This window comes from Raphanus sativus, chromosome 7 (genome assembly GCF_000801105.2).
Source record: "Raphanus sativus cultivar WK10039 chromosome 7, ASM80110v3, whole genome shotgun sequence".
NCBI lineage: Eukaryota > Viridiplantae > Streptophyta > Magnoliopsida > Brassicales > Brassicaceae > Raphanus > Raphanus sativus.
In genome coordinates, this window is record NC_079517.1 from 1,295,564 (window position 1) to 1,315,843 (window position 20,280).

At 40.9% G+C, this 20,280-nt stretch overlaps 4 protein-coding genes across 7 annotated transcripts; 2 read left to right on the plus strand and 2 right to left on the minus strand.

Annotated features, from left to right (window-relative positions):
* Positions 1-1,462: 1,462 nt before the first annotated feature.
* On the plus strand, positions 1,463-6,827 carry LOC108815915 (PH, RCC1 and FYVE domains-containing protein 1). The gene is made up of 9 exons (XM_018588447.2): positions 1,463-1,904; positions 2,271-2,357; positions 2,519-2,608; positions 2,803-2,883; positions 2,995-3,192; positions 3,281-5,407; positions 5,758-5,904; positions 5,997-6,367; positions 6,470-6,827. Exons 1-9 carry the CDS (start codon positions 1,821-1,823, stop codon positions 6,603-6,605), a joined length of 3,321 nt encoding a protein of 1,106 aa, XP_018443949.1. The 5' UTR covers positions 1,463-1,820; the 3' UTR covers positions 6,606-6,827.
* Positions 6,828-7,061: 234 nt separating this feature from the next.
* LOC108815919 (ABC transporter G family member 23) lies at positions 7,062-9,257 on the plus strand. The gene has a single exon (XM_018588453.2). The coding sequence runs from the start codon at positions 7,174-7,176 to the stop codon at positions 9,121-9,123; it is 1,950 nt and encodes a 649-aa protein (XP_018443955.1). The 5' UTR covers positions 7,062-7,173; the 3' UTR covers positions 9,124-9,257.
* A 10-nt stretch (positions 9,258-9,267) lies between these two features.
* Positions 9,268-14,030, minus strand: LOC108815916 (nonsense-mediated mRNA decay factor SMG7). 2 transcript variants are annotated; one of them, XM_018588449.2, is made up of 8 exons: positions 13,885-14,030; positions 13,475-13,581; positions 12,689-13,288; positions 12,468-12,590; positions 12,147-12,370; positions 10,031-12,058; positions 9,831-9,949; positions 9,268-9,704 (listed from the first exon to the last, which is right to left on the minus strand). In XM_018588449.2, the coding sequence occupies exons 2-6, from the start codon at positions 13,544-13,546 to the stop codon at positions 10,054-10,056; spliced, it is 3,024 nt and encodes a 1,007-aa protein (XP_018443951.2). In that variant the 5' UTR covers positions 13,547-13,581; positions 13,885-14,030; the 3' UTR covers positions 9,268-9,704; positions 9,831-9,949; positions 10,031-10,053. The 2 variants fall into 2 exon arrangements, with proteins under 2 accessions (XP_018443951.2, XP_018443950.2); XM_018588448.2 differs by having other exon boundaries at positions 10,025-12,058.
* A 277-nt stretch (positions 14,031-14,307) lies between these two features.
* On the minus strand, positions 14,308-20,265 carry LOC108815917 (rho GTPase-activating protein 7). Of its 3 annotated transcripts, XM_056990317.1 has the most exons (23): positions 19,897-20,265; positions 19,295-19,331; positions 19,084-19,160; positions 18,901-18,971; positions 18,748-18,826; positions 18,515-18,644; positions 18,260-18,376; positions 18,093-18,170; positions 17,909-17,964; positions 17,762-17,831; positions 17,583-17,670; positions 17,195-17,438; positions 17,044-17,089; positions 16,880-16,977; positions 16,342-16,686; positions 16,100-16,149; positions 15,860-15,920; positions 15,700-15,783; positions 15,480-15,590; positions 15,228-15,397; positions 15,058-15,127; positions 14,761-14,976; positions 14,308-14,679 (listed from the first exon to the last, which is right to left on the minus strand). In XM_056990317.1, exons 1-23 carry the CDS (start codon positions 19,951-19,953, stop codon positions 14,470-14,472), a joined length of 2,565 nt encoding a protein of 854 aa, XP_056846297.1. In that variant the 5' UTR covers positions 19,954-20,265; the 3' UTR covers positions 14,308-14,469. The 3 variants fall into 3 exon arrangements, with proteins under 3 accessions (XP_056846297.1, XP_056846296.1, XP_056846295.1); XM_056990316.1 differs by having other exon boundaries at positions 15,058-15,124; positions 16,880-17,089; XM_056990315.1 differs by having other exon boundaries at positions 16,880-17,089.
* Between the last annotated feature and the right edge of the window lie 15 nt (positions 20,266-20,280).

Sequence of the window (20,280 nt, forward strand, 5' to 3'; positions counted from 1 at the left end):
TCAAGATCATCATCTTCATCCTCGTAGTCACAAGGACATCATGGTGGCCATAGTAGTATGATGCATGTTCCATCATATCCAATGGTATGAAACATGATTCTCTCAGGGGAAACACTCTCCTCAAAAAGAAAAAAAAATTCGATGCTTCATAGAAATACGACAAGACCATTCAGTTCAAGGCGCAGAAAATCCAAACTCTATGGTAAGTCACAACACGTAGGACAGGTTATGTAAGTAAACAAGAATGTGAGAAAGGTTCGAAGAAGAAATTGGAATAAAGATATCTCTAACCTAATTCAATTTTTTCCTCCAAAATAAAGTAAAAATAATTATAGAATAATTTTTTTTTAATCCCACTCCATTTCTGAAGGTTAGAATATTGATTTTTACTATATTTTGAAAGAAAAAAAATGAAATTTTATATATATTTTTTTTGGTCAACAATGAAATTTTATATTAGAAATGTTCTTTTTTTTTTTTTTTAACTTTGATCACTTTGGACATTTAATCCTCAAACTGAGGTAATAAGTGGTCGAACCCCTCACGCCAGAACCCGAAGACAGAGTTCAGTAGCCACTTGGCTACGAACGATCCGGCATATTAGAAATGTTCTAACATGAGATAAATGCGACGAGAATGATTTCAGATAACTTCTTTTATCGTCCAGTGGCACCTATATAATCCATAGCATGTTTATGGAATAAATAGTTTCTATGGGATATGATAAGTAAGATTCGAAAGAGAGAAATAATTGAATATAATCATTCTAGAAAATAAAGATATAGATTCCTTTTCAGAACTATGTTTTAAATAAAGTTTACAAAAAAAACTATGTTTTAAATATATTTAATCTGTTATGGACCGGATAGAAAAAGGAATTAAACAGTTTTATTTTCAACAAATATGTTTATGAATAATTTATTATTCCACAACATTGTATTGTATGTATATGGTTCACATATCATTGGATTTCAGTTTGCTTGGCATCTTCTGTTGAGTCACGGATTACCTTGTATTTTTTTTTCTTCTTTTAAGGTTCATCAATATTTTCTTAACCAGCAAAGAACATATTGCAAGTTGCAACTTGTCTGAAGGGATCAAATTTCTAATATGATATGGATTTTATATTTGGAAGAGGTAACTAATATTCCAATCTAATACAAGGAACAGGGCCGATAGAAAACATCAATATAATAAACACGAAAGTAATATTCGCATAGACTTTTCCCGAAAGTAAAAAAACATAAATTCGTGAAAAAGCCTTTCACATATTGATTACGCAAAATGCAAAAAATAAAAGTGAAAAATGGAGGTAATTCGCTGGCAATGATGCACAGTGGTACTATAACCCCGTAATTAGCGACAGTAAAGCAGGATTTAATATAATCTAATATTTTAAAGGGAAGAAAAAAATAGTAAAATATAAAGTGTAATTTTCTCTAGTCTCAGAATCTGCCTTTTGGTCTCTAGCTAGCTCGCTGAGAGTAGTAGAAGAAGATGACGCCATGTCTCTCTCTCTCTCTCTCTCGCGTTTTGTTAGTCAATCAAGCATATCCCACACAAACAACACATTTCGCTTTGATTGAGCGGCGGCTCTTTAGCTCTTGTTACTGTTCTCGGATCGATTTTTTTTTTTTTTGAATCTACTGGAGCTGAAAGAAGAAGAAGAAGAAGAAGAAGAAGAAGCTGCTCTGCTTTGGAATTCAATTCACGATTCGAAAGATTCATAGCGATGTCAGAGATGATTTCGTGTTTAAACGACGTCGTATTTTGATTTCCAGTATCGTTTCAGCTCTCTCTCTCGAGAGAGAGGAGTGTGAATGTTTATGTGGAGGAACGGAAGAATGGCGGCGTCGGATCATAGCAGAGGTGGTGGTGGTCCTGTTGCCAGGGATATTGAGCAGGTCGTTAGTGCTCTCTTTTTAGTTTGTTTGTTTCCCCATTAGCACTGTTGCTTTGCTATATACTCACTCTAGGTCTTGTTTATGACTATATTGCTAGTAGCTCTACTGAATCATTTAAGGTTTAATTGCGTTTTCTGTAAGGGGAGGAGATTATTAGCTTAGGCCAGGCCTGAGAATTGGGAAACTAGATTTTCTAAATTATAGTTTAGTTAGAGTTCTTGTATCAGGTGCCATTTTTTCAAAAAATGGCACTAGTATTATTGATTGTTGGATTGAGAAATTCTTGTGTCTCTCCACTGCTTCTTTCTCCTCTTTTAAATGTTTAACTAATTTTTTGCTTACGGGATTTTATCGTTTTTGGCTCAGGCTGTCACTGCTCTGAAAAAGGGAGCTTATTTGCTCAAGTATGGAAGAAGGGGAAAGCCTAAGTTCTGTCCTTTTCGCCTTTCTAATGTATGCAACTATCTCTCTCTTTCCGCTCTCTTGTTTTTTTTGAGGATTCGTCTCTATAGTCCCTTTTTTTTATCTTGTTATATTGCGTCTCTGCTTCTTGATGTGTGCCGGGGTCTTGTTGTTCTGTGTCTGAGTAAACAGTTTGTCCTGTAATTTTTCAGGATGAGTCTGTTTTGATATGGTTCTCTGGGAAGGAAGAGAAACATTTGAAGCTCAGCCGTGTTTCTAGGATCATATCTGGCCAGCGCACTGTAAGTTTTGACATCTGTGGACAATGTCATTTAGTTCTCCCTTGGTCTGGCATTTAAAAGTGTTCAGAATACTACTGTTTATTATGTCAATGTCATTTGCATGAGCCAATCTTCCTTTAGTTGTATGTTGCATATTTGGACCTTTCATATCTAGTGTGGTAGCTGATAAGTCCTCCATGGTGTTTCTCTTGCAGCCTATTTTTCAGAGATGTCCACGTCCCGAGAAGGAATATCAGTCGTTTTCGTTAATATACGACGAGAGGTCATTGGATTTGGTGAGGTTTTTCTTTATTTTTTTTTCTTGGTTTTTCTATGGAACTGTTATAACGTAAATGTCTGTTATGATTGTAAGTTCTTTAATTAGGTGTTAGAATTTTATTTCATAGATATGCAAGGATAAAGATGAGGCTGAAGTGTGGTTTAGCGGTTTAAAAGCCTTAATATCTCGTTGCCATCAACGGAGATGGAGGACCGCCGACTCAAAAAGTGATGAGACGCCATCGGAAGCTAACAGTCCCAGGAATTACACTCGGAGAAGCTCCCCTTTACATTCTCCCTTTAGCAGCAATGATAGCTTCCAGAAGGTAATAGAATGAAATAGTCCGTTTCATCTCTTATTCCATTTCATTTGTGCATGTCTTAACTCAGGTAATTTTTTCTGTCATCTCTCAGGATGACTCTAATCACCATCGTCTTCACAGTCCGTATGAGAGCCTGCCTAAGAATGGCATTGACAAGGCATTTTCGGACATGTCATTGTATGCACTTCCCCCAAAAGGATATTTTCCCTCAGATCCGACAAGTATCTCAGTTCACTCTTTGTCATCTGGAGCCTCGGATAACATACACGGTCACATGAAAGGTACGGGTATGGATGCTTTTAGAGTTAGTCTGTCAAGTGCTATTAGTTCTTCGAGCCATGGTTCTGGTCATGATGATGGAGATGCGTTGGGAGAAGTTTTCATTTGGGGAGAAGGAATAGGTGAAGGTGTTTTGAGTGGTGGAAACCATAGAGTTGGAAGTTCGTTTGAGATCAAAATGGATTCATTAGTGCCAAAAGCTTTAGAATCTTCCATAGTACTTGATGTCCAGAATATTGCTTGTGGTGGACAGCATGCTGTCCTTGTGACAAAACAAGGAGAAAGTTTTTCCTGGGGAGAGGAATCTGAGGGTAGGCTTGGACATGGTGTAGATTCCAATGTTCAACATCCAAAGCTTGTTGAAGCACTCAGTACCACAAATATTGAGCTTGTAGCATGTGGCGAATACCATAGTTGTGCAGTTTCTCTATCGGGGGATTTGTATACCTGGGGTAAAGGAGATTTTGGTATTCTGGGACATGGAAACGAAGTCAGTCACTGGATCCCTAGAAGAGTGAATTTTTTGATGGAAGGGATACATGTATCATCTATCGCTTGTGGACCTTACCACACAGCTGTTGTGACTTCTGCTGGGCAGTTGTTCACGTTTGGTGATGGGACCTTTGGTGTTTTGGGCCATGGAGACAGGGAAAGTGTTTTCGTACCCAGAGAGGTAGACTCCTTGAAAGGTCTTCGCACTGTCCGGGCTGCCTGTGGTATATGGCACACAGCCGCAGTTGTAGAAGTTATGGTTGAAAGCTCGAGCTCTAGTAACTGTTCCTCAGGAAAGCTCTTTACGTGGGGCGATGGTGATAAGAATCGTCTTGGTCACGGTGACAAAGAACTAAAACTTGTGCCTACCTGTGTTGCAGCTCTTGTAGAACCTAATTTTTGTCAAGTTGCGTGTGGACATAGCCTAACAGTTGCACTCACAACATCGGGCCATGTCTATACTATGGGTAGTCCTGTTTATGGCCAGCTCGGAAACTCACATTCTGATGGAAAGTTACCAGCCCGGGTCGAAGGTAAACTTCACAAGAATTTTGTCGAAGAAATTGCTTGCGGTGCTTACCACGTTGCAGTTTTAACTTCGAAGACTGAGGTTTACACTTGGGGAAAAGGATCAAATGGTAGACTAGGCCATGGGGATGCAGATGACAGAAACTCCCCAACATTGGTTGAGACGCTTAAGGATAAACAGGTGAAAAGTATTACATGTGGCTCCAACTTTACCGCAGCTGTCTGCCTTCACAAGTGGGCATCAGGGATGGACCAGTCCATGTGTTCAGGTTGCCGCCAGCCTTTCAATTTCAAGAGAAAGCGGCACAACTGCTATAACTGTGGACTTGTGTTTTGCCATTCTTGCAGTAACAAAAAGTCCCTGAAGGCTTGTATGGCACCGAACCCGAACAAACCATATCGAGTGTGTGACAAGTGTTTTAACAAATTGAAAAAGGCCATTGAAGCTGCTGCATCATCTCATTCTTCCTTGAGTCGAAGAGAAAGTGTCAACCAGGGATCAAATGCAATTGTCAGAGACGAGAAGTTGGATTCTAGTTCCGACGGACAGTTAGCTAGATTCTCATTGTTGGAGCCCATGAGGCAAGTGGACAGCCGAACCAAGAAGAAGAAGAAATACGAATTTAATAGTAGTCGTGTCTCACCAATACCAAGTGGAGGCTCTCACCGTGGTTCACTAAACGTAACCAAGTCTTTTAATCCAACTTTTGTAGCATCAAAGAAATTCTTCTCAGCGTCTGTTCCTGGTTCCAGAATTGTGTCTCGGGCAACTTCACCAATATCAAGACGCCTAAGCCCACCTCGCTCAACAACGCCAACTCCCACTCTTTCAGGATTGACCACACCAAAAATTGTCGTGGATGATACCAAGAGAACCAATGATAACATAAGCCAGGAGGTGGTTATGCTAAGATCTCAAGTAAGCTGCTTCACACCTCTAGTGCTTGGTCCTTTTTCCATAATCCTTCCTGTGTTATACACGTAAGAGATCATGCAACTTTGTTAAACGTTAGTCCAGTTGTGTTTCTGGTTCATAACGCTTGCTTTCTGCATTTTAGTCACTAGGGGATATAGATCTTCTGCTATATGGACTTAGCCAGTATCTTCTTATTTACTTCATCGCTTGTGTGCTTACATGGACCAAACATAATGCTCCTTGAATTGTATAAAGATATTCCCTAAGGATTTAGTTTATTTTGGAACCCCTTTGTCGTCTCATTCGTTGTAATTTGAGTTCTTTGCTAATTCACTAGTAAATGATTATCACAGGTTGAAAATCTTACACGGAAGGCACAGCTTCAAGAAGCTGAACTGGAAAGAACAACCAAACAACTAAAGGAGGCACTAGCCATTGCTAGCGAAGAAACAGAGAGATGCAAGGCAGCTAAAGATGTGATAAAATCACTTACCGCTCAGGTAAATTTTCCTTTCCTCTCTGCTATTTGAATTGAATGGAAAAAAAATGCTTTTATGCAACTGACTGATTGCTACAATGAAACCCCATGCAGTTGAAAGACATGGCGGAGAGATTACCTGTTGGATCAGCTCGGACTATCAAGTCTCCTTCTCTTAATTCGTTTGGTTCCAGTCCAGACTACGTTGCCCCTTCTTCTAACACATCAAACCGTCCAAACGGCCGAGAAACTGATGCTGACGTCCCAATGTTTTCTAACGAGACCAGCACGCCTGTTTTCGATGGTGCAGGTTACCGACAGCAAACGAATCATGCTGCTGAATCGGTAAATAGAATCAGCACCCGAGCGAAAGAAAGTGAGCCCCGTAATGAAAATGAGTGGGTTGAACAAGATGAGCCTGGTGTGTACATTACTCTTACAGCCTTAGAGGGAGGGGTAAGGGATCTCAAACGCGTCCGTTTTAGGTACAATTCTTCTTTCTGATTTTTAAGGCTTAGTTTGAATGTTTATTTTTTTTAGTTAGTGATGAACTGAAACATAATCTGAGGATAACTGTGATGTGGCAGCCGAAAGCGGTTTAGCGAGAAACAAGCAGAAGAGTGGTGGGCAGAGAACAGAGGACGAGTTTACGAACAATACAATGTACGGATAGTCGTTGACAAATCAGGTGTGGGTTTAGGAAGTGAAGACTTGGCTCATTAGCTTCTTTGCTTTAATCCGGTTTTTCATAGGTTTATTGGGGTTTATAACAAAACACGAGAGAGAGAGCCAGAGAGATTAGGAGTGTTTTTACATCTTTCATTATAGTTTGGGTGTTTTTCTCTTGTAAATTCTTCTGTAAATTCTATAAACATGCGCTGTCTTTGTCTCTATAAATGCTTTTAATTGATGTTGAAGTTGAAGCAGTACTAATGGTTTGGAGCAGATTGTGAAGCAAACAAGTAGGGTGTGTATAAGAGAAAACAACGCATTATGTAGTGGATTATACCATTGGAACTACACTTGCGTAATCAGTACACTTGACTTTTTTACTTGTTTAATATTACAAGTACATGTGTTGGTCCAACAACTAAAACAGTTTTACATATGTGCTATTCAAAGTACATATTAGATATGAACAACTCACCAAAACCAAACAATTGATGACCAACCAAAAAGAATTAGATACACAGCTTTTGAAGAGTTACACCAACCTCTGCCTACCATTATAACTTGTTCCTTTTGTTGTTCCACCAATTCTGAAGAAAATAACAACTCCAAACTCATAAAAATGCATTTTAGTAGACATTCTGAAAATGAAGATACCAACAACAACACTCATACAATGGCCTCTTGCTTCCACCCTCCTCCTAAGACCACAACCCACAGCGAAGAAGACTCGATCATACTCTTCTCAGCATCAAACTCTCCCGACGAATACTCCTCAGCCTCCTCTTCCTTCTCTTCTTCACCACTCCCGACCCCTAACCGCTACTCCCTAACCGTCGCCAACCTCTCCTACACCATCCACCACGTCACCATCCTCAAATCCGTAACCTTCACAACCCAACCCTCAAAACTCCTCGCCGTGGTGGGCCCAAGCGGAACAGGCAAATCCACACTTTTAAAAATCATCTCAGGTAGAGTGAGCCACAAGGCACTAGATCCCTCCTCCACCATATCTATAAACAACAGTAGAATCATCAACAACAACAACAATCAGCAGCTACGTAGACTATGCGGATTCGTCCCTCAAGACGACGATCTCCTCCCTCTGCTCACGGTGAAGGAGACGTTAATGTACAGCGCCAAGTTCAGTCTGCGTGACTCAACTGCGAAGGAGAAGGAAGAGAGAGTGGAGAGCTTGCTGAGAGACCTAGGCCTCGTTCAAGTACAAGACAGCTTCGTCGGAGAAGGAGACGAAGAGGATCGTGGAGTCTCCGGAGGTGAGAGGAAGAGAGTCTCTATAGCCGTTGAGATGATCCGCGACCCGCCGATTCTTCTCCTCGACGAACCGACTTCCGGTTTAGATAGCCGGAACTCGCTCCAGGTCGTCGAGCTTCTAGCCAACATGGCGAAGACCAAGGAGAGAACAGTAATCTTCTCGATCCATCAGCCTAGCTACAGAATCCTCGATTACATCTCCGATTACCTGATCCTCTCTCGAGGATCGGTGATCCACTTCGGGAATCTCGAGCATCTCGAGGACTCGATCGCGAAGCTAGGGTTTCAGATCCCCGAACAGCTCAATCCGATCGAGTTCGCGATGGAGATCGTCGATTCGTTACGCGATTCGAACCGCGTAGACTCCTCTCGATCTTCACTATCATCGATCGAGAACGAGAAGGAGAAGGAGAACGAGACGATGATGACTAAGAAGAAGCAAGAGCCTCGCGGACTAGTCGACGTAGCGGAGATCTCGTTCCTCTGCTCGAGGTTCTGCAAGATCATCTACAGGACGAAACAGCTCTTCCTAGCGAGGACGATGCAAGCAGTCGTGGCGGGGCTGGGCTTAGGAAGCGTGTACACGAGACTCAAACGCGACGAAGAAGGTGTAGCGGAGAGGCTCGGGCTCTTCGCCTTCAGCTTAAGCTTCCTCTTGTCCTCGACCGTCGAAGCTCTTCCCATTTATCTCCGAGAACGCCGCGTTTTGATGAAAGAAACGTCTCGAGGATCGTACAGAATCTCGTCTTACATGATCGCCAACACGATCGCGTTTGTACCGTTTTTATTCGTTGTATCGCTTCTCTTCTCCATACCGGTTTACTGGATCGTGGGGTTAAACCCGTCGGTTCAAGCGTTCTCTTTCTTTGTGCTATGTGTTTGGCTCATCATCCTCATGGCTAGTTCTTTAGTGCTCTTCCTTAGCGCGGTTGCTCCTGACTTTATTTCCGGGAACTCGCTTATCTGCACTGTTCTTGGAGCGTTCTTTCTTTTCTCAGGTTACTTCATACCCAAGGAAAAGATCCCGAAGCCGTGGATGTTCATGTACTATGTTTCTCTGTACCGGTACCCTCTGGAGTCGATGCTGGTGAACGAGTACTGGAGCTTGAGGAAAGAGTGCTTCTCGGGAGGGGACACGGGGTGTTTGATGACGGGAGAAGATGTGTTGAAGAAGAGAGGGCTTGACGAGGACACAAGGTGGATCAATGTCGGGATAATGCTTGCCTTCTTCGTCTTCTATCGTTTCCTCTGCTGGGGGATTCTAGTCCGAAAGGCTTCTTCCAAGTCAACACTTTAAAAAGTTCATTCAATTAGTACATAAGAGTTCCAGTTGTTTTTTTAGTGCACCATTATTATTAACTAATTTCAAACGGTTTTCACAAAAAAGATCATGAACTCATAGATATGCTCTCTCATGTGGGAATCATGGATAGAAACATCATTATTTCAACAAAGAGTCTTTTTTATTCAAATCCATTTTGCAGAGTTTCACAAACCTTGTCATGTTCGACACAACAAAACAAAGACAAGTTTGAGACTGAAATAGAACAAAAGAGAGAGTTAAGGCAGAGCAAAGCAACCCAAGAGAGAAATATTAGCTGTAAGAGAACAGACGGAGCAAAGCAACCCAAGAGAGAAATATTCGCTGTAAGAGAACAGCTAAAACATTATTTGCAAGAAAATAAATAAATATAAAGTGAGAGAGCCTCATCCAGAGCGAGAGCCACAAGGTACTTTCCTTTCTTATTCATTCATATATGGTCTAACATCTCCACTTCAAGTAGTAAGAGAAAGGCACTTTACTCGTATCAATTCCGCAGAAACCATTCATTCTTGTTACCATACATCTCTTTAACCAACATGAGCTGTGTCCTGAATCTGCCATCAATAAGCATTGATGGATAAGTATTATATATAATAAACCAACGACTTCTTAAATGTCTGAAGGCGGAATTGGCGAATTGCAACACTAGCTTAAAGATAAAAGAGTAAACAAAAGACTACCTGTCAGGTAGGAAGTGCCTCCACAACAAGCCAAGGCCACAAAGACTCCAACTAGATAGACTTCAACAGAACGAGGTTCAGTTGAAGTTAGGTAGCAGCAAACATTACGTAACACTCACCTGAATAAAATCATTCCCAATTACACATGAATAAGAGCTTACAAAGCAGATTATGTAAATGAGTTTTAGGCTTACTCGTACCGTGTTACTCTTCCATTCTGACCTCACACAAAGTGACGATTTGACCAACTGGGCTGTCCTTGGTATTGCTGGGGCAGTTGAGCTGATTGATAGTTCACGTTCACCAAGTTATCTTTCTGAGGATGCTGAAAATGCGGTAGTTCTGCTTGGGCCTGTGATGCTGCTAGAGCTTGTTTTCCAGGGAACGGAAAGTTAGCAGGCCCATTGTATTCTGGCTTCCCAGAAGAAGCGTAATTCAAAGAACTGTTGAAACCGATGCCTTGGTGAGACTGACCTTGGTATCCATCCAACCAGCTGTAATCATCAGCCGGTAGACTGCTGCCAGACATATCTGGACCGGGTGCTAGATCCTTTTGCAGCTTAGAGGGAACTGAGTTAAACCCAGGCGGTGGGCCAAGATGCTTGGAGGCTCTACTGATTGGACTTTTTCTTGCTACCGAAGATTGCACGCCCATGCCATCAGAAATCATTCCAGAAGACAAAGTAGCATCAATTATGGGTCGCAACATGGCTTCAGATGTTCGTGACTGAGAATACGGCATACCAGCCATACCATTGACATTGAAAGACTGGTGGATCGGCAACGAGTGTGCAGGGTAATAGGAAACTCCATGATTTCCTTGCATCTCATTCCTCATCACATGACCGTTACCCATCTGAGCAAAACCAGGTAGGCTACTGGCAGCTTCTTCTGGTAACCACTTGCTACCACCAAGGGAAGCAGATTGTGATTGGGCCATTGAAACATGCGGAACCTGTCCATGAGGATCTTGAAAATGCACAGCCCGTGACTGCAGTTGTTGAAGTAGTGCTACCTGCGATTGTTGCGCAACCTGTGATTGCATTTGTTGAAGTCGTGCAGAGGCTAGCGATTGAGCTGGCTGAGGATGCACTGACTGTGTCTGAAACTGTTGCAACTGCACACCCTGGGACTGTGTTGACGGCAGAAGATGTCCCACAAGGTTAGTACCAGCAGAAGCAGGCAGTTGAACACTTGCGTTGCCTCTTGACTGCAGAAGAAGATTTTCATGAAAAGCTGCATCTGAAACATTCAAAGCTTTGAAGTCCCCCATGGTAGCAACTTGATCAGGATTTTTGAAGCCTCCATTAGGAACATATATTTCGTCAGAAGCCCGTTTACTCTTTACAGTAACTAGAGGTTTAAAAACAATTTCTTCATCATCATCATCCTCTTCACCCAAATGAAACACATTATCAGCTTCCGCTGGGCTTGAATGAGAATCCAGCAAGTCATCTGACGGTTGAGAACCAACAAGAAATTTCTTCTTCTTTGAATCAAAATACACATGATTCTGATCAACCTTGATCACACTGGTCAATGCTTTCCCGGCTGCTAGGATCCTCTGTATACGAGCTTTCTTTTCCTTGGGACCTTCGCTTCCAAAGGAACTTCTTCTTGAAAAGTCGAGAATAGACTGAGCTGGAAGCAATGGCAAGAATCCTCTTAACTCATAGTCCTCCCACAGCGCAAGTCTGTTTTCAGTTTCTCTTTCATCATACGTGCTCATGTTCGAGAAGCAAGTCTCATCTTCAACATCATCAATATACCTGGGCCCGAGAGTCAAGATTTGATTGAAGAAGGTAACACACTGGTTCCAAAAGCTGTTTCTCACAGCAGTCCGTTTTTCATCCGGATCACTCCCTAGTGCAATATCAGGACAGCAGGCCAACCATTCAACAAAAACCAAGACACCAGGCAGGAAGTAACTTGACGAAGGATCGCTCAGTTGCGCACACTGCTCTATTACGTGTCCAACTAACTCAAAACTTGCTGTTAAGGAGTTCCTCGCGAGCTCCACACGATTTACAATTTCTGCATATGACTGACCTTCCTTTTCTTTCTTCGAGTTATCCACGCTAAATATAAGAATTGTTACGAGCCTGACTATAAAAAGTGCGCTGTCACTGGTGTCTTTGCCAAAAATCATCTCTTCCTTTAAGCTCGAAGAAATCAGATCTCGTAGACTGCTGCTAGTGGAGGCAAGAACATCTGAGAATGTCTCCAGGCTGAACAAAGAAAAGTGATAAACATTACACCAGAGATCCAGTAACAGAGGCTAGAACAAACTAGTTTTCAGAAAGAAAGCAAAAATACCTTGTTCGTGTAAAAAGAATCCCATTGAGGCGAACAAATCTAATGCAGAATGCTTTGAGCATCTCATCTGCACTAGTTACTTTATCCTTCTCAGGAACAGCTGCCACGTCCGCCTCTTTCTTCGATGAAATATCTCCGCCTTTACCTCTTCTCTTACCAGTGGGCCTTCTAGATGAGTCTTTGGCTTTGGGAGCCGTAAACAATTGGGCATAACTCTGACGATTCTGCTCAACCATACGAAGAGATAGAGATGTATTAGTACTAAGAAAGTGAGAGTATAAGCCACTAGCATAGTTACAAAACAGAAGCTTATTAGTTAACCTTTTCAAAGGCAACAATCAAGTTGTCACGGGCAGTCGGGAAAGGAGTCTCCACAGCTAAACTCCGGAAATAACGATATGTTGCTGCAAACTCATCTCCAGAATAGGAAGCAATTATAGCAAGCTGAGACATTCAGTTAATACCATCAATTAGACAAACTATACAACAAATATGTACCAACTAAAAATATCACGTGAAAGAAAGAGAAAAGGAAATATAACCTGGTGATGTGGGTTTCCACTGCCTGGCAATAGGGAAGCTGCTTGCAAATAGTAACTTGAGGCAGCTGCATGCTCTCGGTTCTTGGAATCCCCCTCTCCATACAATCCTTTATACCGAGCAAGATCACCAAGGTATATTAAGCAACGATGACAAGATACCAAGCCTTTCTGTACTTCTGCTATCTTCTTTCCATCCTTATCAGCCAAATTTTGACTATCTTGAAAATAACCCAAAGGAAGCCCATACTTCGCCCTAATCTTCAAGATCATTTCGTGGTAAAACCCAGTTGCTTCTGAAAGGAAAGTTCTGAACTGGAGCTTGAGATTCGCAACCCTGTCAGGCCTAGATGGACCCTTTGAATTCTGAGCCACACTCGAGGAGTTACTAGAAGCCAAGACAGCACTGATGTGTGATCTAAAGTCTTCAATCCGTTTGTAATGAAGCTGCCACAGAGTAAACTCAATATTGTGCTCCTCACAAAACGTGTGATCTTCAAGAACGATTGCTTCATAGTTCTCACGAATTTGCTGCCACAGATTTGGGTCAAACGGATTCCGAGCCTGAGCAGCCTTCCTACGCTTGATTTCCAATTCAACAGTCTGCAAAAGTATGAATTAATTGTCACTGAGCTGAAGATCCAAATCTAACAAAACACATACGCTTAACTACAGACACAACAACACGGCCTATATAAACCCTACAAAGATGAGCTAAGCAGAACACATACAACCCCTCCAAGAGGAATGTAAAGCCATATTCAGAGAAGTAAAAGAGGGGGGGGAAACCTTATCGAATATGGACTGGGCTCGCTCCCTTGGAGAGGAAGCAGTATTCTTATCCATCTGCAAAGTCATCATCCATTCAAATATCTCAACGCTATTTCACACACAACCTGCATTTAAAAAAAAAACAACACATACGTAATAATGTTATCTATATATAAGAAGCTTAAACAAAACCAATCATCTAAAGTGATTCGAAGCTCTCTATGCTAAATAGAAAACAAACGATTGTACAAGTGATCAACCCCCAAGGTATTGACAAAGAAACAAATCCGATTTCCCGCAAAAAAAAAAAATCGAAATCAGGACTACTCTATAAGTCTTCGTCTCTGAATACATGACTAGAAATCGGAAAAGGAGGATCGAAATCAAGCATCAATTTAGAAAAAGGGGGAGAAAACCAAGTGAATTACCAGATCTACGGAGCAACGGAATCAAATCGGTGCGAAGAGATAGATACTAGGGTTCTTATAGAGAGAGAGAGAGAGAGGAGAAAAAAAGGAGGAGGACGGTGAAAGCTTTTTAAGGTAACGAGGGAAATATAAGAAAAAATAAAAAGAAAATAAAAAAAGGGATTTATTGTCCAAGTATTTTCTTTCCCTCGCTTTATGGGCTTTGGACGACGTCGTTCTTAGTCGTTTCTCCCATGAATATATTTTCAAAGTTTTTCTTTTATTCCTTTTTGACATCAAATTTTTTTTTTCTTCGTGTCTAAATTTCTTTCATTTTTCTCCCTTCGTGAACATATGAACCGCCAAGACGATGTAGAAATACAATTTTGATCAGTTAATCTTGGCTGGTCAGAGTCAAAAGAGACCAGCGTCCATCCAGACACAAAACCAACCTCACTCACATAAAACAAAACAAACTATAAGTCTTTTATATACACAATGAGCTCATTCTTGTCTTCAAGGAAGAAAACTAATCACAATCATAAATCAATCACCAAACCACATATACAGTGAGCAAACATTATACTTTTTATTATTCTCATAGTGTTAGTTCCAAGGTGGAGAAGATGGCGGCCTGTGTATGAAATCTTGAGAAGAAGAAGAAGAAGAAGGGCCGTAGTTAAGATCCAGACTATGGAGCTGCTCCATTAGCTGCGAACGTCTTTCCTTGAAGAAATCAAGACGGGTTGTTAACTCTACCAGAGCTGCTGATGCAGCTGCTGACGGATGATTAGGCCTTGCGTACTCTGTTGTTATCTGCAAAACCCGTTCATTTTCTTATCTTAGCATGTTAGGAGTATGCATTGTCATGAATTCCTAATGAGTAGAAGATCTTACATCTAATGATCTTGAAGTCGACGGAACAGATGGAGAATCTATGGCTGAGAATTTGTCTATAAACATCTTTCCTGACTCTTCTTCACTGCTTTTAGAGTCCACCAACATACTTGTTGATTCTTGTACTTGCTTGAGAGACGGTTGCCTGCTATTATTGCCAACACCAAAAGATCCTCCTCCTTTACTATTTCTCCACTCCGCTCCTAGCACATTCTCCTGCAGATTAAACAGTATATTCTATCTGTTTGATCCTAATTTTGAAACAGAATCCATGACAGAAACTTCGGTAAAAAATACCTCGTGTCGTTGTTTTCTTTCATGATTTACAAAGGCAAGAGTGGAATCGAAATCTTGTTGAAGAAACCTTCTGCAGAAAATACAGTACCAGTGATAAGTCGTCATGAAATTAAAAAAAAAAACATGGACGGCTGTGTAAGGAAAGTAAAATAAGTAGTAATGCAACTCACTTTTGAGGATTGTGATTCTGGAGATACTGATGACTATCACGCGCCTCTGAGAAAGAACCAAAGTTAGTCTGACGCTGTTGGTTAAGCTGATGGTGAAGCTCTGCGACTTTCTGCTTCAGCCTTGCCACATCAGCCTCAGCAAGAGCAATTTCCTCAAGCTCAGCCCTTGTCTTCAAAATATGCATGGATCGTTAATACTACACTAGAACTCATTGTTTCTAAATACCATTTCCCTAAAAAGATAATACTTACTTTCGAATCCACACCATGTGAGCTGAATTGTCCAGAGGACATGCTCAAACCAACCTCCAGTGCTGCTCGGAGATCTCTTTCGGCTTGCAACTGCTCTTGTAATCTTGACACCTGTACAAGTATTCCCCCATCAAACCAGAAGAGCATCCCTGTGACATTAGTCTTAAATGTAGAGAGGAGAGATTCATAAACATGGGTAGTTTGAAGAGAAATTTTATACATCTTGTTCAAGCGACAAACGACGCTCATGAAGTGCTTGCTTCCTTCTCTCCAAGCTAGCCTGTAGTATCGCATTACCTCTGGCCTATATGTGATAATGGAGACCCGTGTTAATGCATTAATGAAGTCAGATAATAAACTTGAAGGCAGCAGATGATTACCTCTTTTGCTATTCGCTGTCGCAATTCATTTTTCGTGGTCTCGAGCCTCTGTATAGCAAGCCTACAAACAATTGTTGAACCAATTAGTAGTAGAAAAACACCAAGCAAGAACAATCTTGAGTGTCAATCGATTCAAGCTAGACCAAAGAGATGAATCATTAGATTACGATATTGCTCAGACAGCAACATAGAAAGAGAATAATGCTAGTAGAAGAATACACTCAAGAGTGAAAGTCTTACTCGTCCTCTCCTGAAGAATCAAACGATCCATCTGTAGATCTCTTTCTGGCCTGTGACAAAGAAAGAGCAAAGAAAATGTTATTGATACTATTCCACCAGACATTCATTATCTATCATGACATTTAAAACTAATTGGAGGAGAAAAGTTTTCTATCATTCTTCCAGTATACTTAACTAATGTATCAAATCTGACACATGTACAGGAATAAGAACTACTTGATCAAGATAAGCAAAGTACATACACTGCCACGACCCCAGAATGTTGCACGCTTTGCAGGAACAGAGGAGGATGTGCCCTTATTCACGGGCCTCTCACTTGATGATTCAAGACCAGGAGAAGCCAATGTATTTCCATGAGTGAGTACATTTAGAACCTTCCCTGGTTGAAAAGACTCGCCGCCACTTACTAGACGTGAGTTTCCTCCATATTTTGTTGGATCATCACCACCTATCTGCTCTCCAGCTTGTTGATCTATGGAGTTGATGAAAAGATTTCTCACAACAGGATCTGTTCGTACGTTTGAATTACGTATTGGACCACTTGTCTCTCTAGGTGATTCAATATCAGAATCATCAGCAACAAACCCCTACAAAAAATGTATTCAGCAATCATTAAAAATAGCAGGAGTAGACACATACACAAACTATGCTTAACGGCATCACATTATATCACCACCTATGTAATCAATTTCATTACATTACCAACACTATACAAATAGATGTAAGCGTGAGTATATTAAAGGAATCGAGAGACTCAGATCTGGCCAAAGGAGAAATAACCTTGTATTCATAGAGATCGCTGCTTGTGCCTCCGCTGCTCTCACTCATTTTTCCACTCAATGCACGCTCGTTGTCATCATCATCTGTCACTTCATTCTCTGCATTATGATATTCATTTTTTGAGTTGTTGTCATCGTCACTAGAATCATCAGGTCCACTATTACCAATATGCGATTCGGTGGAAACGGAACATCTTTGAATATTTTCTTCCTGAAAAAAATTGCAAATATATAAGAAACTGTTGACCCATCGTGGAAGCATATAAGTCATAGAGCATGATTAAAATTTGTTCAAAATTATCTGAGTGCGTCTTACATCGAAAATACTTCCATAATCCTCTAGGAGAACAGTAATGATGGCTTGAGCATTGTTGGCAGCATTAGCGGCAGCAAGAAGCTGAGCAGAATTGTCTTCACCGCTATCAAATTCGTCCTCTAGATCACATTCACCAGCAAGAAGAGGACGTAAGAGCAGAGGAGCCATGCAAGCAGCTACAGCAGATGGGTTCATTCGATTTTCGTGGGAATGGGACGAGATATTATGCATCATTTTCAGAATCCTGAGTGTACAACGCAAACAGACTCAGACTTGACTGGAAAACAAGTAACATCAACTACCACATCTAATATATCTTATAAACTGTTAGCAGCGAGAATTCAGTTATTAGCTCTAAACAGTCCAGAAGGGAAATCTGGAAACATACCGCTGTAGTAAACGTCTATTAGGTTCAGGAAATGTTTCCGCCATAGCAGACCGCAGTGAACTAATGCGAGCTTCCTTAGACTCGACTCCTGATCCAGCAAAACAATTAAATATATATATATATATACACGCACACAGAGATCTGCATCAGAGGAAGGAGAAAAGGGTAAGGAGGCTCACTGTAAGCTTCCAGCAGGGCAGTACAACAAGATGCTGACACCGGAGAAGAAGGCAACTCCCTCAATACTTGCTGCAAGTGAAATAAAAACAACCTTAGCATTGTAATAATGCACAAACCAACAGAAGAAGAAGTTGAAAAGCAAATACCTTAATGCAGTCTCCAATAACATGCGGATCTTCATCAAAAGCGAACTCGGTTCTCCCTAGGTATCATTTGGAGAGAAAGAACGTAAATAATATAAACCGTGTATTGGAGGGAGCACATATCTTAAACTACCACTACCAGGGAAGTCTAAGAACATATTATATAGCATGAGAAGATTATAGATACCCTGTTCATATTCTTGAACTCTACGTTCCACCTCTTCCACATCAGCAGACTGTCTTAATATTCCTTCAATTTTAGTTCCTGAAGAAACAGAAGGCCACACAACCAGAACAAAACAGTTAAAAGAAAAATGCATGGTGATAACAACCCATATTTTCTCAAGAACTTACCATATTTCTCAATGAACTGAAGAGCTTTCTCGAGGAATGATGGGCTTCCATCAATATCTTCAAGAGCAAGTAAGATTGGTCTTCCAACAACCAAGTTTAATGGACGCTTATCCCGCCCTAGCATTTACGGACAATAAAGGCAAAACGACGTATAAGTAATGAAAAAAAAAACATTTCAGGCAGAATATTTACAAGCATAACAGTATTCTAGATATAAGATGCGTAGGCCAAAGTTGTGACACTGATGAAAGGAACCTTCGATAGCCTCGTTAGTTTCAGCACGGAATATTCCATTATGACCCATGCTGAGCACTGCATTAGGGGCCTGTGCAAGAGCATGCTCAAGAGCAGTTTTCCAGCCGTACAGATCTTCAAATGTCTCAGCCTGCATCACAAAAAAAAAAGAGAGAAAGTTAGCAGCTAGAACAAAGATCATTTTTTCGAGTAGACATCTAAGGGAGAAAGAATGTATTGTACTGTCGAAGCACCTTAAGAGTGAAAGCTCTCCCATCACGCCCATCAGGAAATAAAACAGTCAACAATTTTTTATCCTCTCTCACCACAACACTGAAAACAAAAGACACTGTAAGCTAAATTCCAAAAAGATATATTAAAATCAATTAGCAAAATCCTGCATATACCTTCCAGAGTTATTCAAGTCGATGCCACCCAAGGTTAAGTTAACTTCACCACCCTGCTGTGGTAGCGTACCCTGTGAAATTTTTAGTTACAATACGAATATCATGAATCTTAACATGCATTATCAACTACGCAGAGCAAAAATCCAACGGTGGAAAAGGGGGAGTAAGAATGTAAATACTAACAGGGTCATTTTTGAAGAAGACCAAAGAGTTACGTGTGAGGATGAACCAGCGTTTCTTCCAAGACGTCCAGCCCAGTCCTTATAGAATGCCAAAATACAATTTTCAATGCACTATGTTATACCCACAAGGAATAGAAGAACCGAACAGATATAATGAAATGTGTGACAACTTTATTAGAAAAATAGGGAGGGGCAAGAAGCCACAAGGATACCTTTGGAAGATATGAAAAGTGGACCACTCTTATAAACCTGTCAGACAATTGCGAGTTACAATGATATATCAGCAACAACCAATAGCTTAGTTACAAAACTTACATTTAGAAAACTAGAGAAAACAGATAGTTGCAGAGACAAGTAAACTTTAATTGTTCTCAGTTGATATTGAGTACCAGAGATTGGCAAAAAAATAAAATAAAAATATGCATGCTACTCCTTCAGCCAGTCGAATCCCTTTACTCTGTCCATGTGTCTCATTACTACTTAACTGATAAATAACTTCCCAGGAAATCTTCTATTTTGGTATAATGAACATGTACTCAGACGCAACGAAGGTCTGACAATGTGGAGATTATAAACTCCAAACTCCCATCGTATACAATAAGATTAACTTTGTAGCAAATACACTTGTCTATTTTTAGTTTCCGACATATACCTAGTAAACGAAATTCAGACAAACTAAAATCTTGGAAACACCACTAAACCATGGTTATGAAATAAAATTATCATACGATTCACTCTGTGATAAAGAAAAACATCCCTATCTTCATCTGATTCCAATTGTACCCAGAAAATGAAAAAAAATAAAATTCATTACCGTATTAGAAGCAGAACCTCCTCGTGGCCGCTCCAAAGCTGCTAAAGAAGCCTCCATTGCCTCAACAGCATAATCTCAGATCCAAACTAGAGGATATGGTTTCGATTTCACCTCTTTTACAGTAGAAAGAGACAAACAATCATCAACACCAAACCAAAGTCTCCTCCTCCTCCTCCTCCTCCCACTAAAAGGAAGCAACAGTGTAGCCGATCAGCCGTCGCAGGATTCCTCCGTGGCTCCGCCGCGAGATGTAGAGGGAAAGAGGAGGTTTAGCTGTAGATAGATAGAGAAAAGAGGAAGGGACATTGCTTTCCTTTCCACCTACTACTTCTGTTGAAGAGAGTGGATGGATTTGTGTCGGAGAAGTCACGGGTCGGGTCAAGT

Excerpts from the sequence above, each read along its gene's own strand:
- LOC108815915 (XM_018588447.2), top strand. The coding sequence starts at position 1,821 with ATGTTTATGTGGAGGAACGGAAGAATGGCGGCGTCGGATCATAGCAGA. Across the intron at positions 3,193-3,280 it reads GCAATGATAGCTTCCAGAAG|GATGACTCTAATCACCATCG; the intron begins GTAATAGAATGA and ends GTCATCTCTCAG. Across the intron at positions 5,408-5,757 it reads TGGTTATGCTAAGATCTCAA|GTTGAAAATCTTACACGGAA; the intron begins GTAAGCTGCTTC and ends TGATTATCACAG.
- LOC108815919 (XM_018588453.2), top strand. The coding sequence starts at position 7,174 with ATGCATTTTAGTAGACATTCTGAAAATGAAGATACCAACAACAACACT.
- LOC108815916 (XM_018588449.2), bottom strand. The coding sequence starts at position 13,546 with ATGATGACTTTGCAGATGGATAAGAATACTGCTTCCTCTCCAAGGGAG. Across the intron at positions 13,289-13,474 it reads CCCAGTCCATATTCGATAAG|ACTGTTGAATTGGAAATCAA; the intron begins GTTTCCCCCCCC and ends ATACTTTTGCAG. Across the intron at positions 12,591-12,688 it reads GTGGAAACCCACATCACCAG|CTTGCTATAATTGCTTCCTA; the intron begins GTTATATTTCCT and ends TGAATGTCTCAG.
- LOC108815917 (XM_056990315.1), bottom strand. The coding sequence starts at position 19,953 with ATGGAGGCTTCTTTAGCAGCTTTGGAGCGGCCACGAGGAGGTTCTGCT. Across the intron at positions 18,972-19,083 it reads TCTTCTTCAAAAATGACCCT|GGTACGCTACCACAGCAGGG; the intron begins GTTAGTATTTAC and ends AAAATTTCACAG. Across the intron at positions 15,128-15,227 it reads CAGAATCACAATCCTCAAAA|AAGGTTTCTTCAACAAGATT; the intron begins GTGAGTTGCATT and ends TATTTTCTGCAG.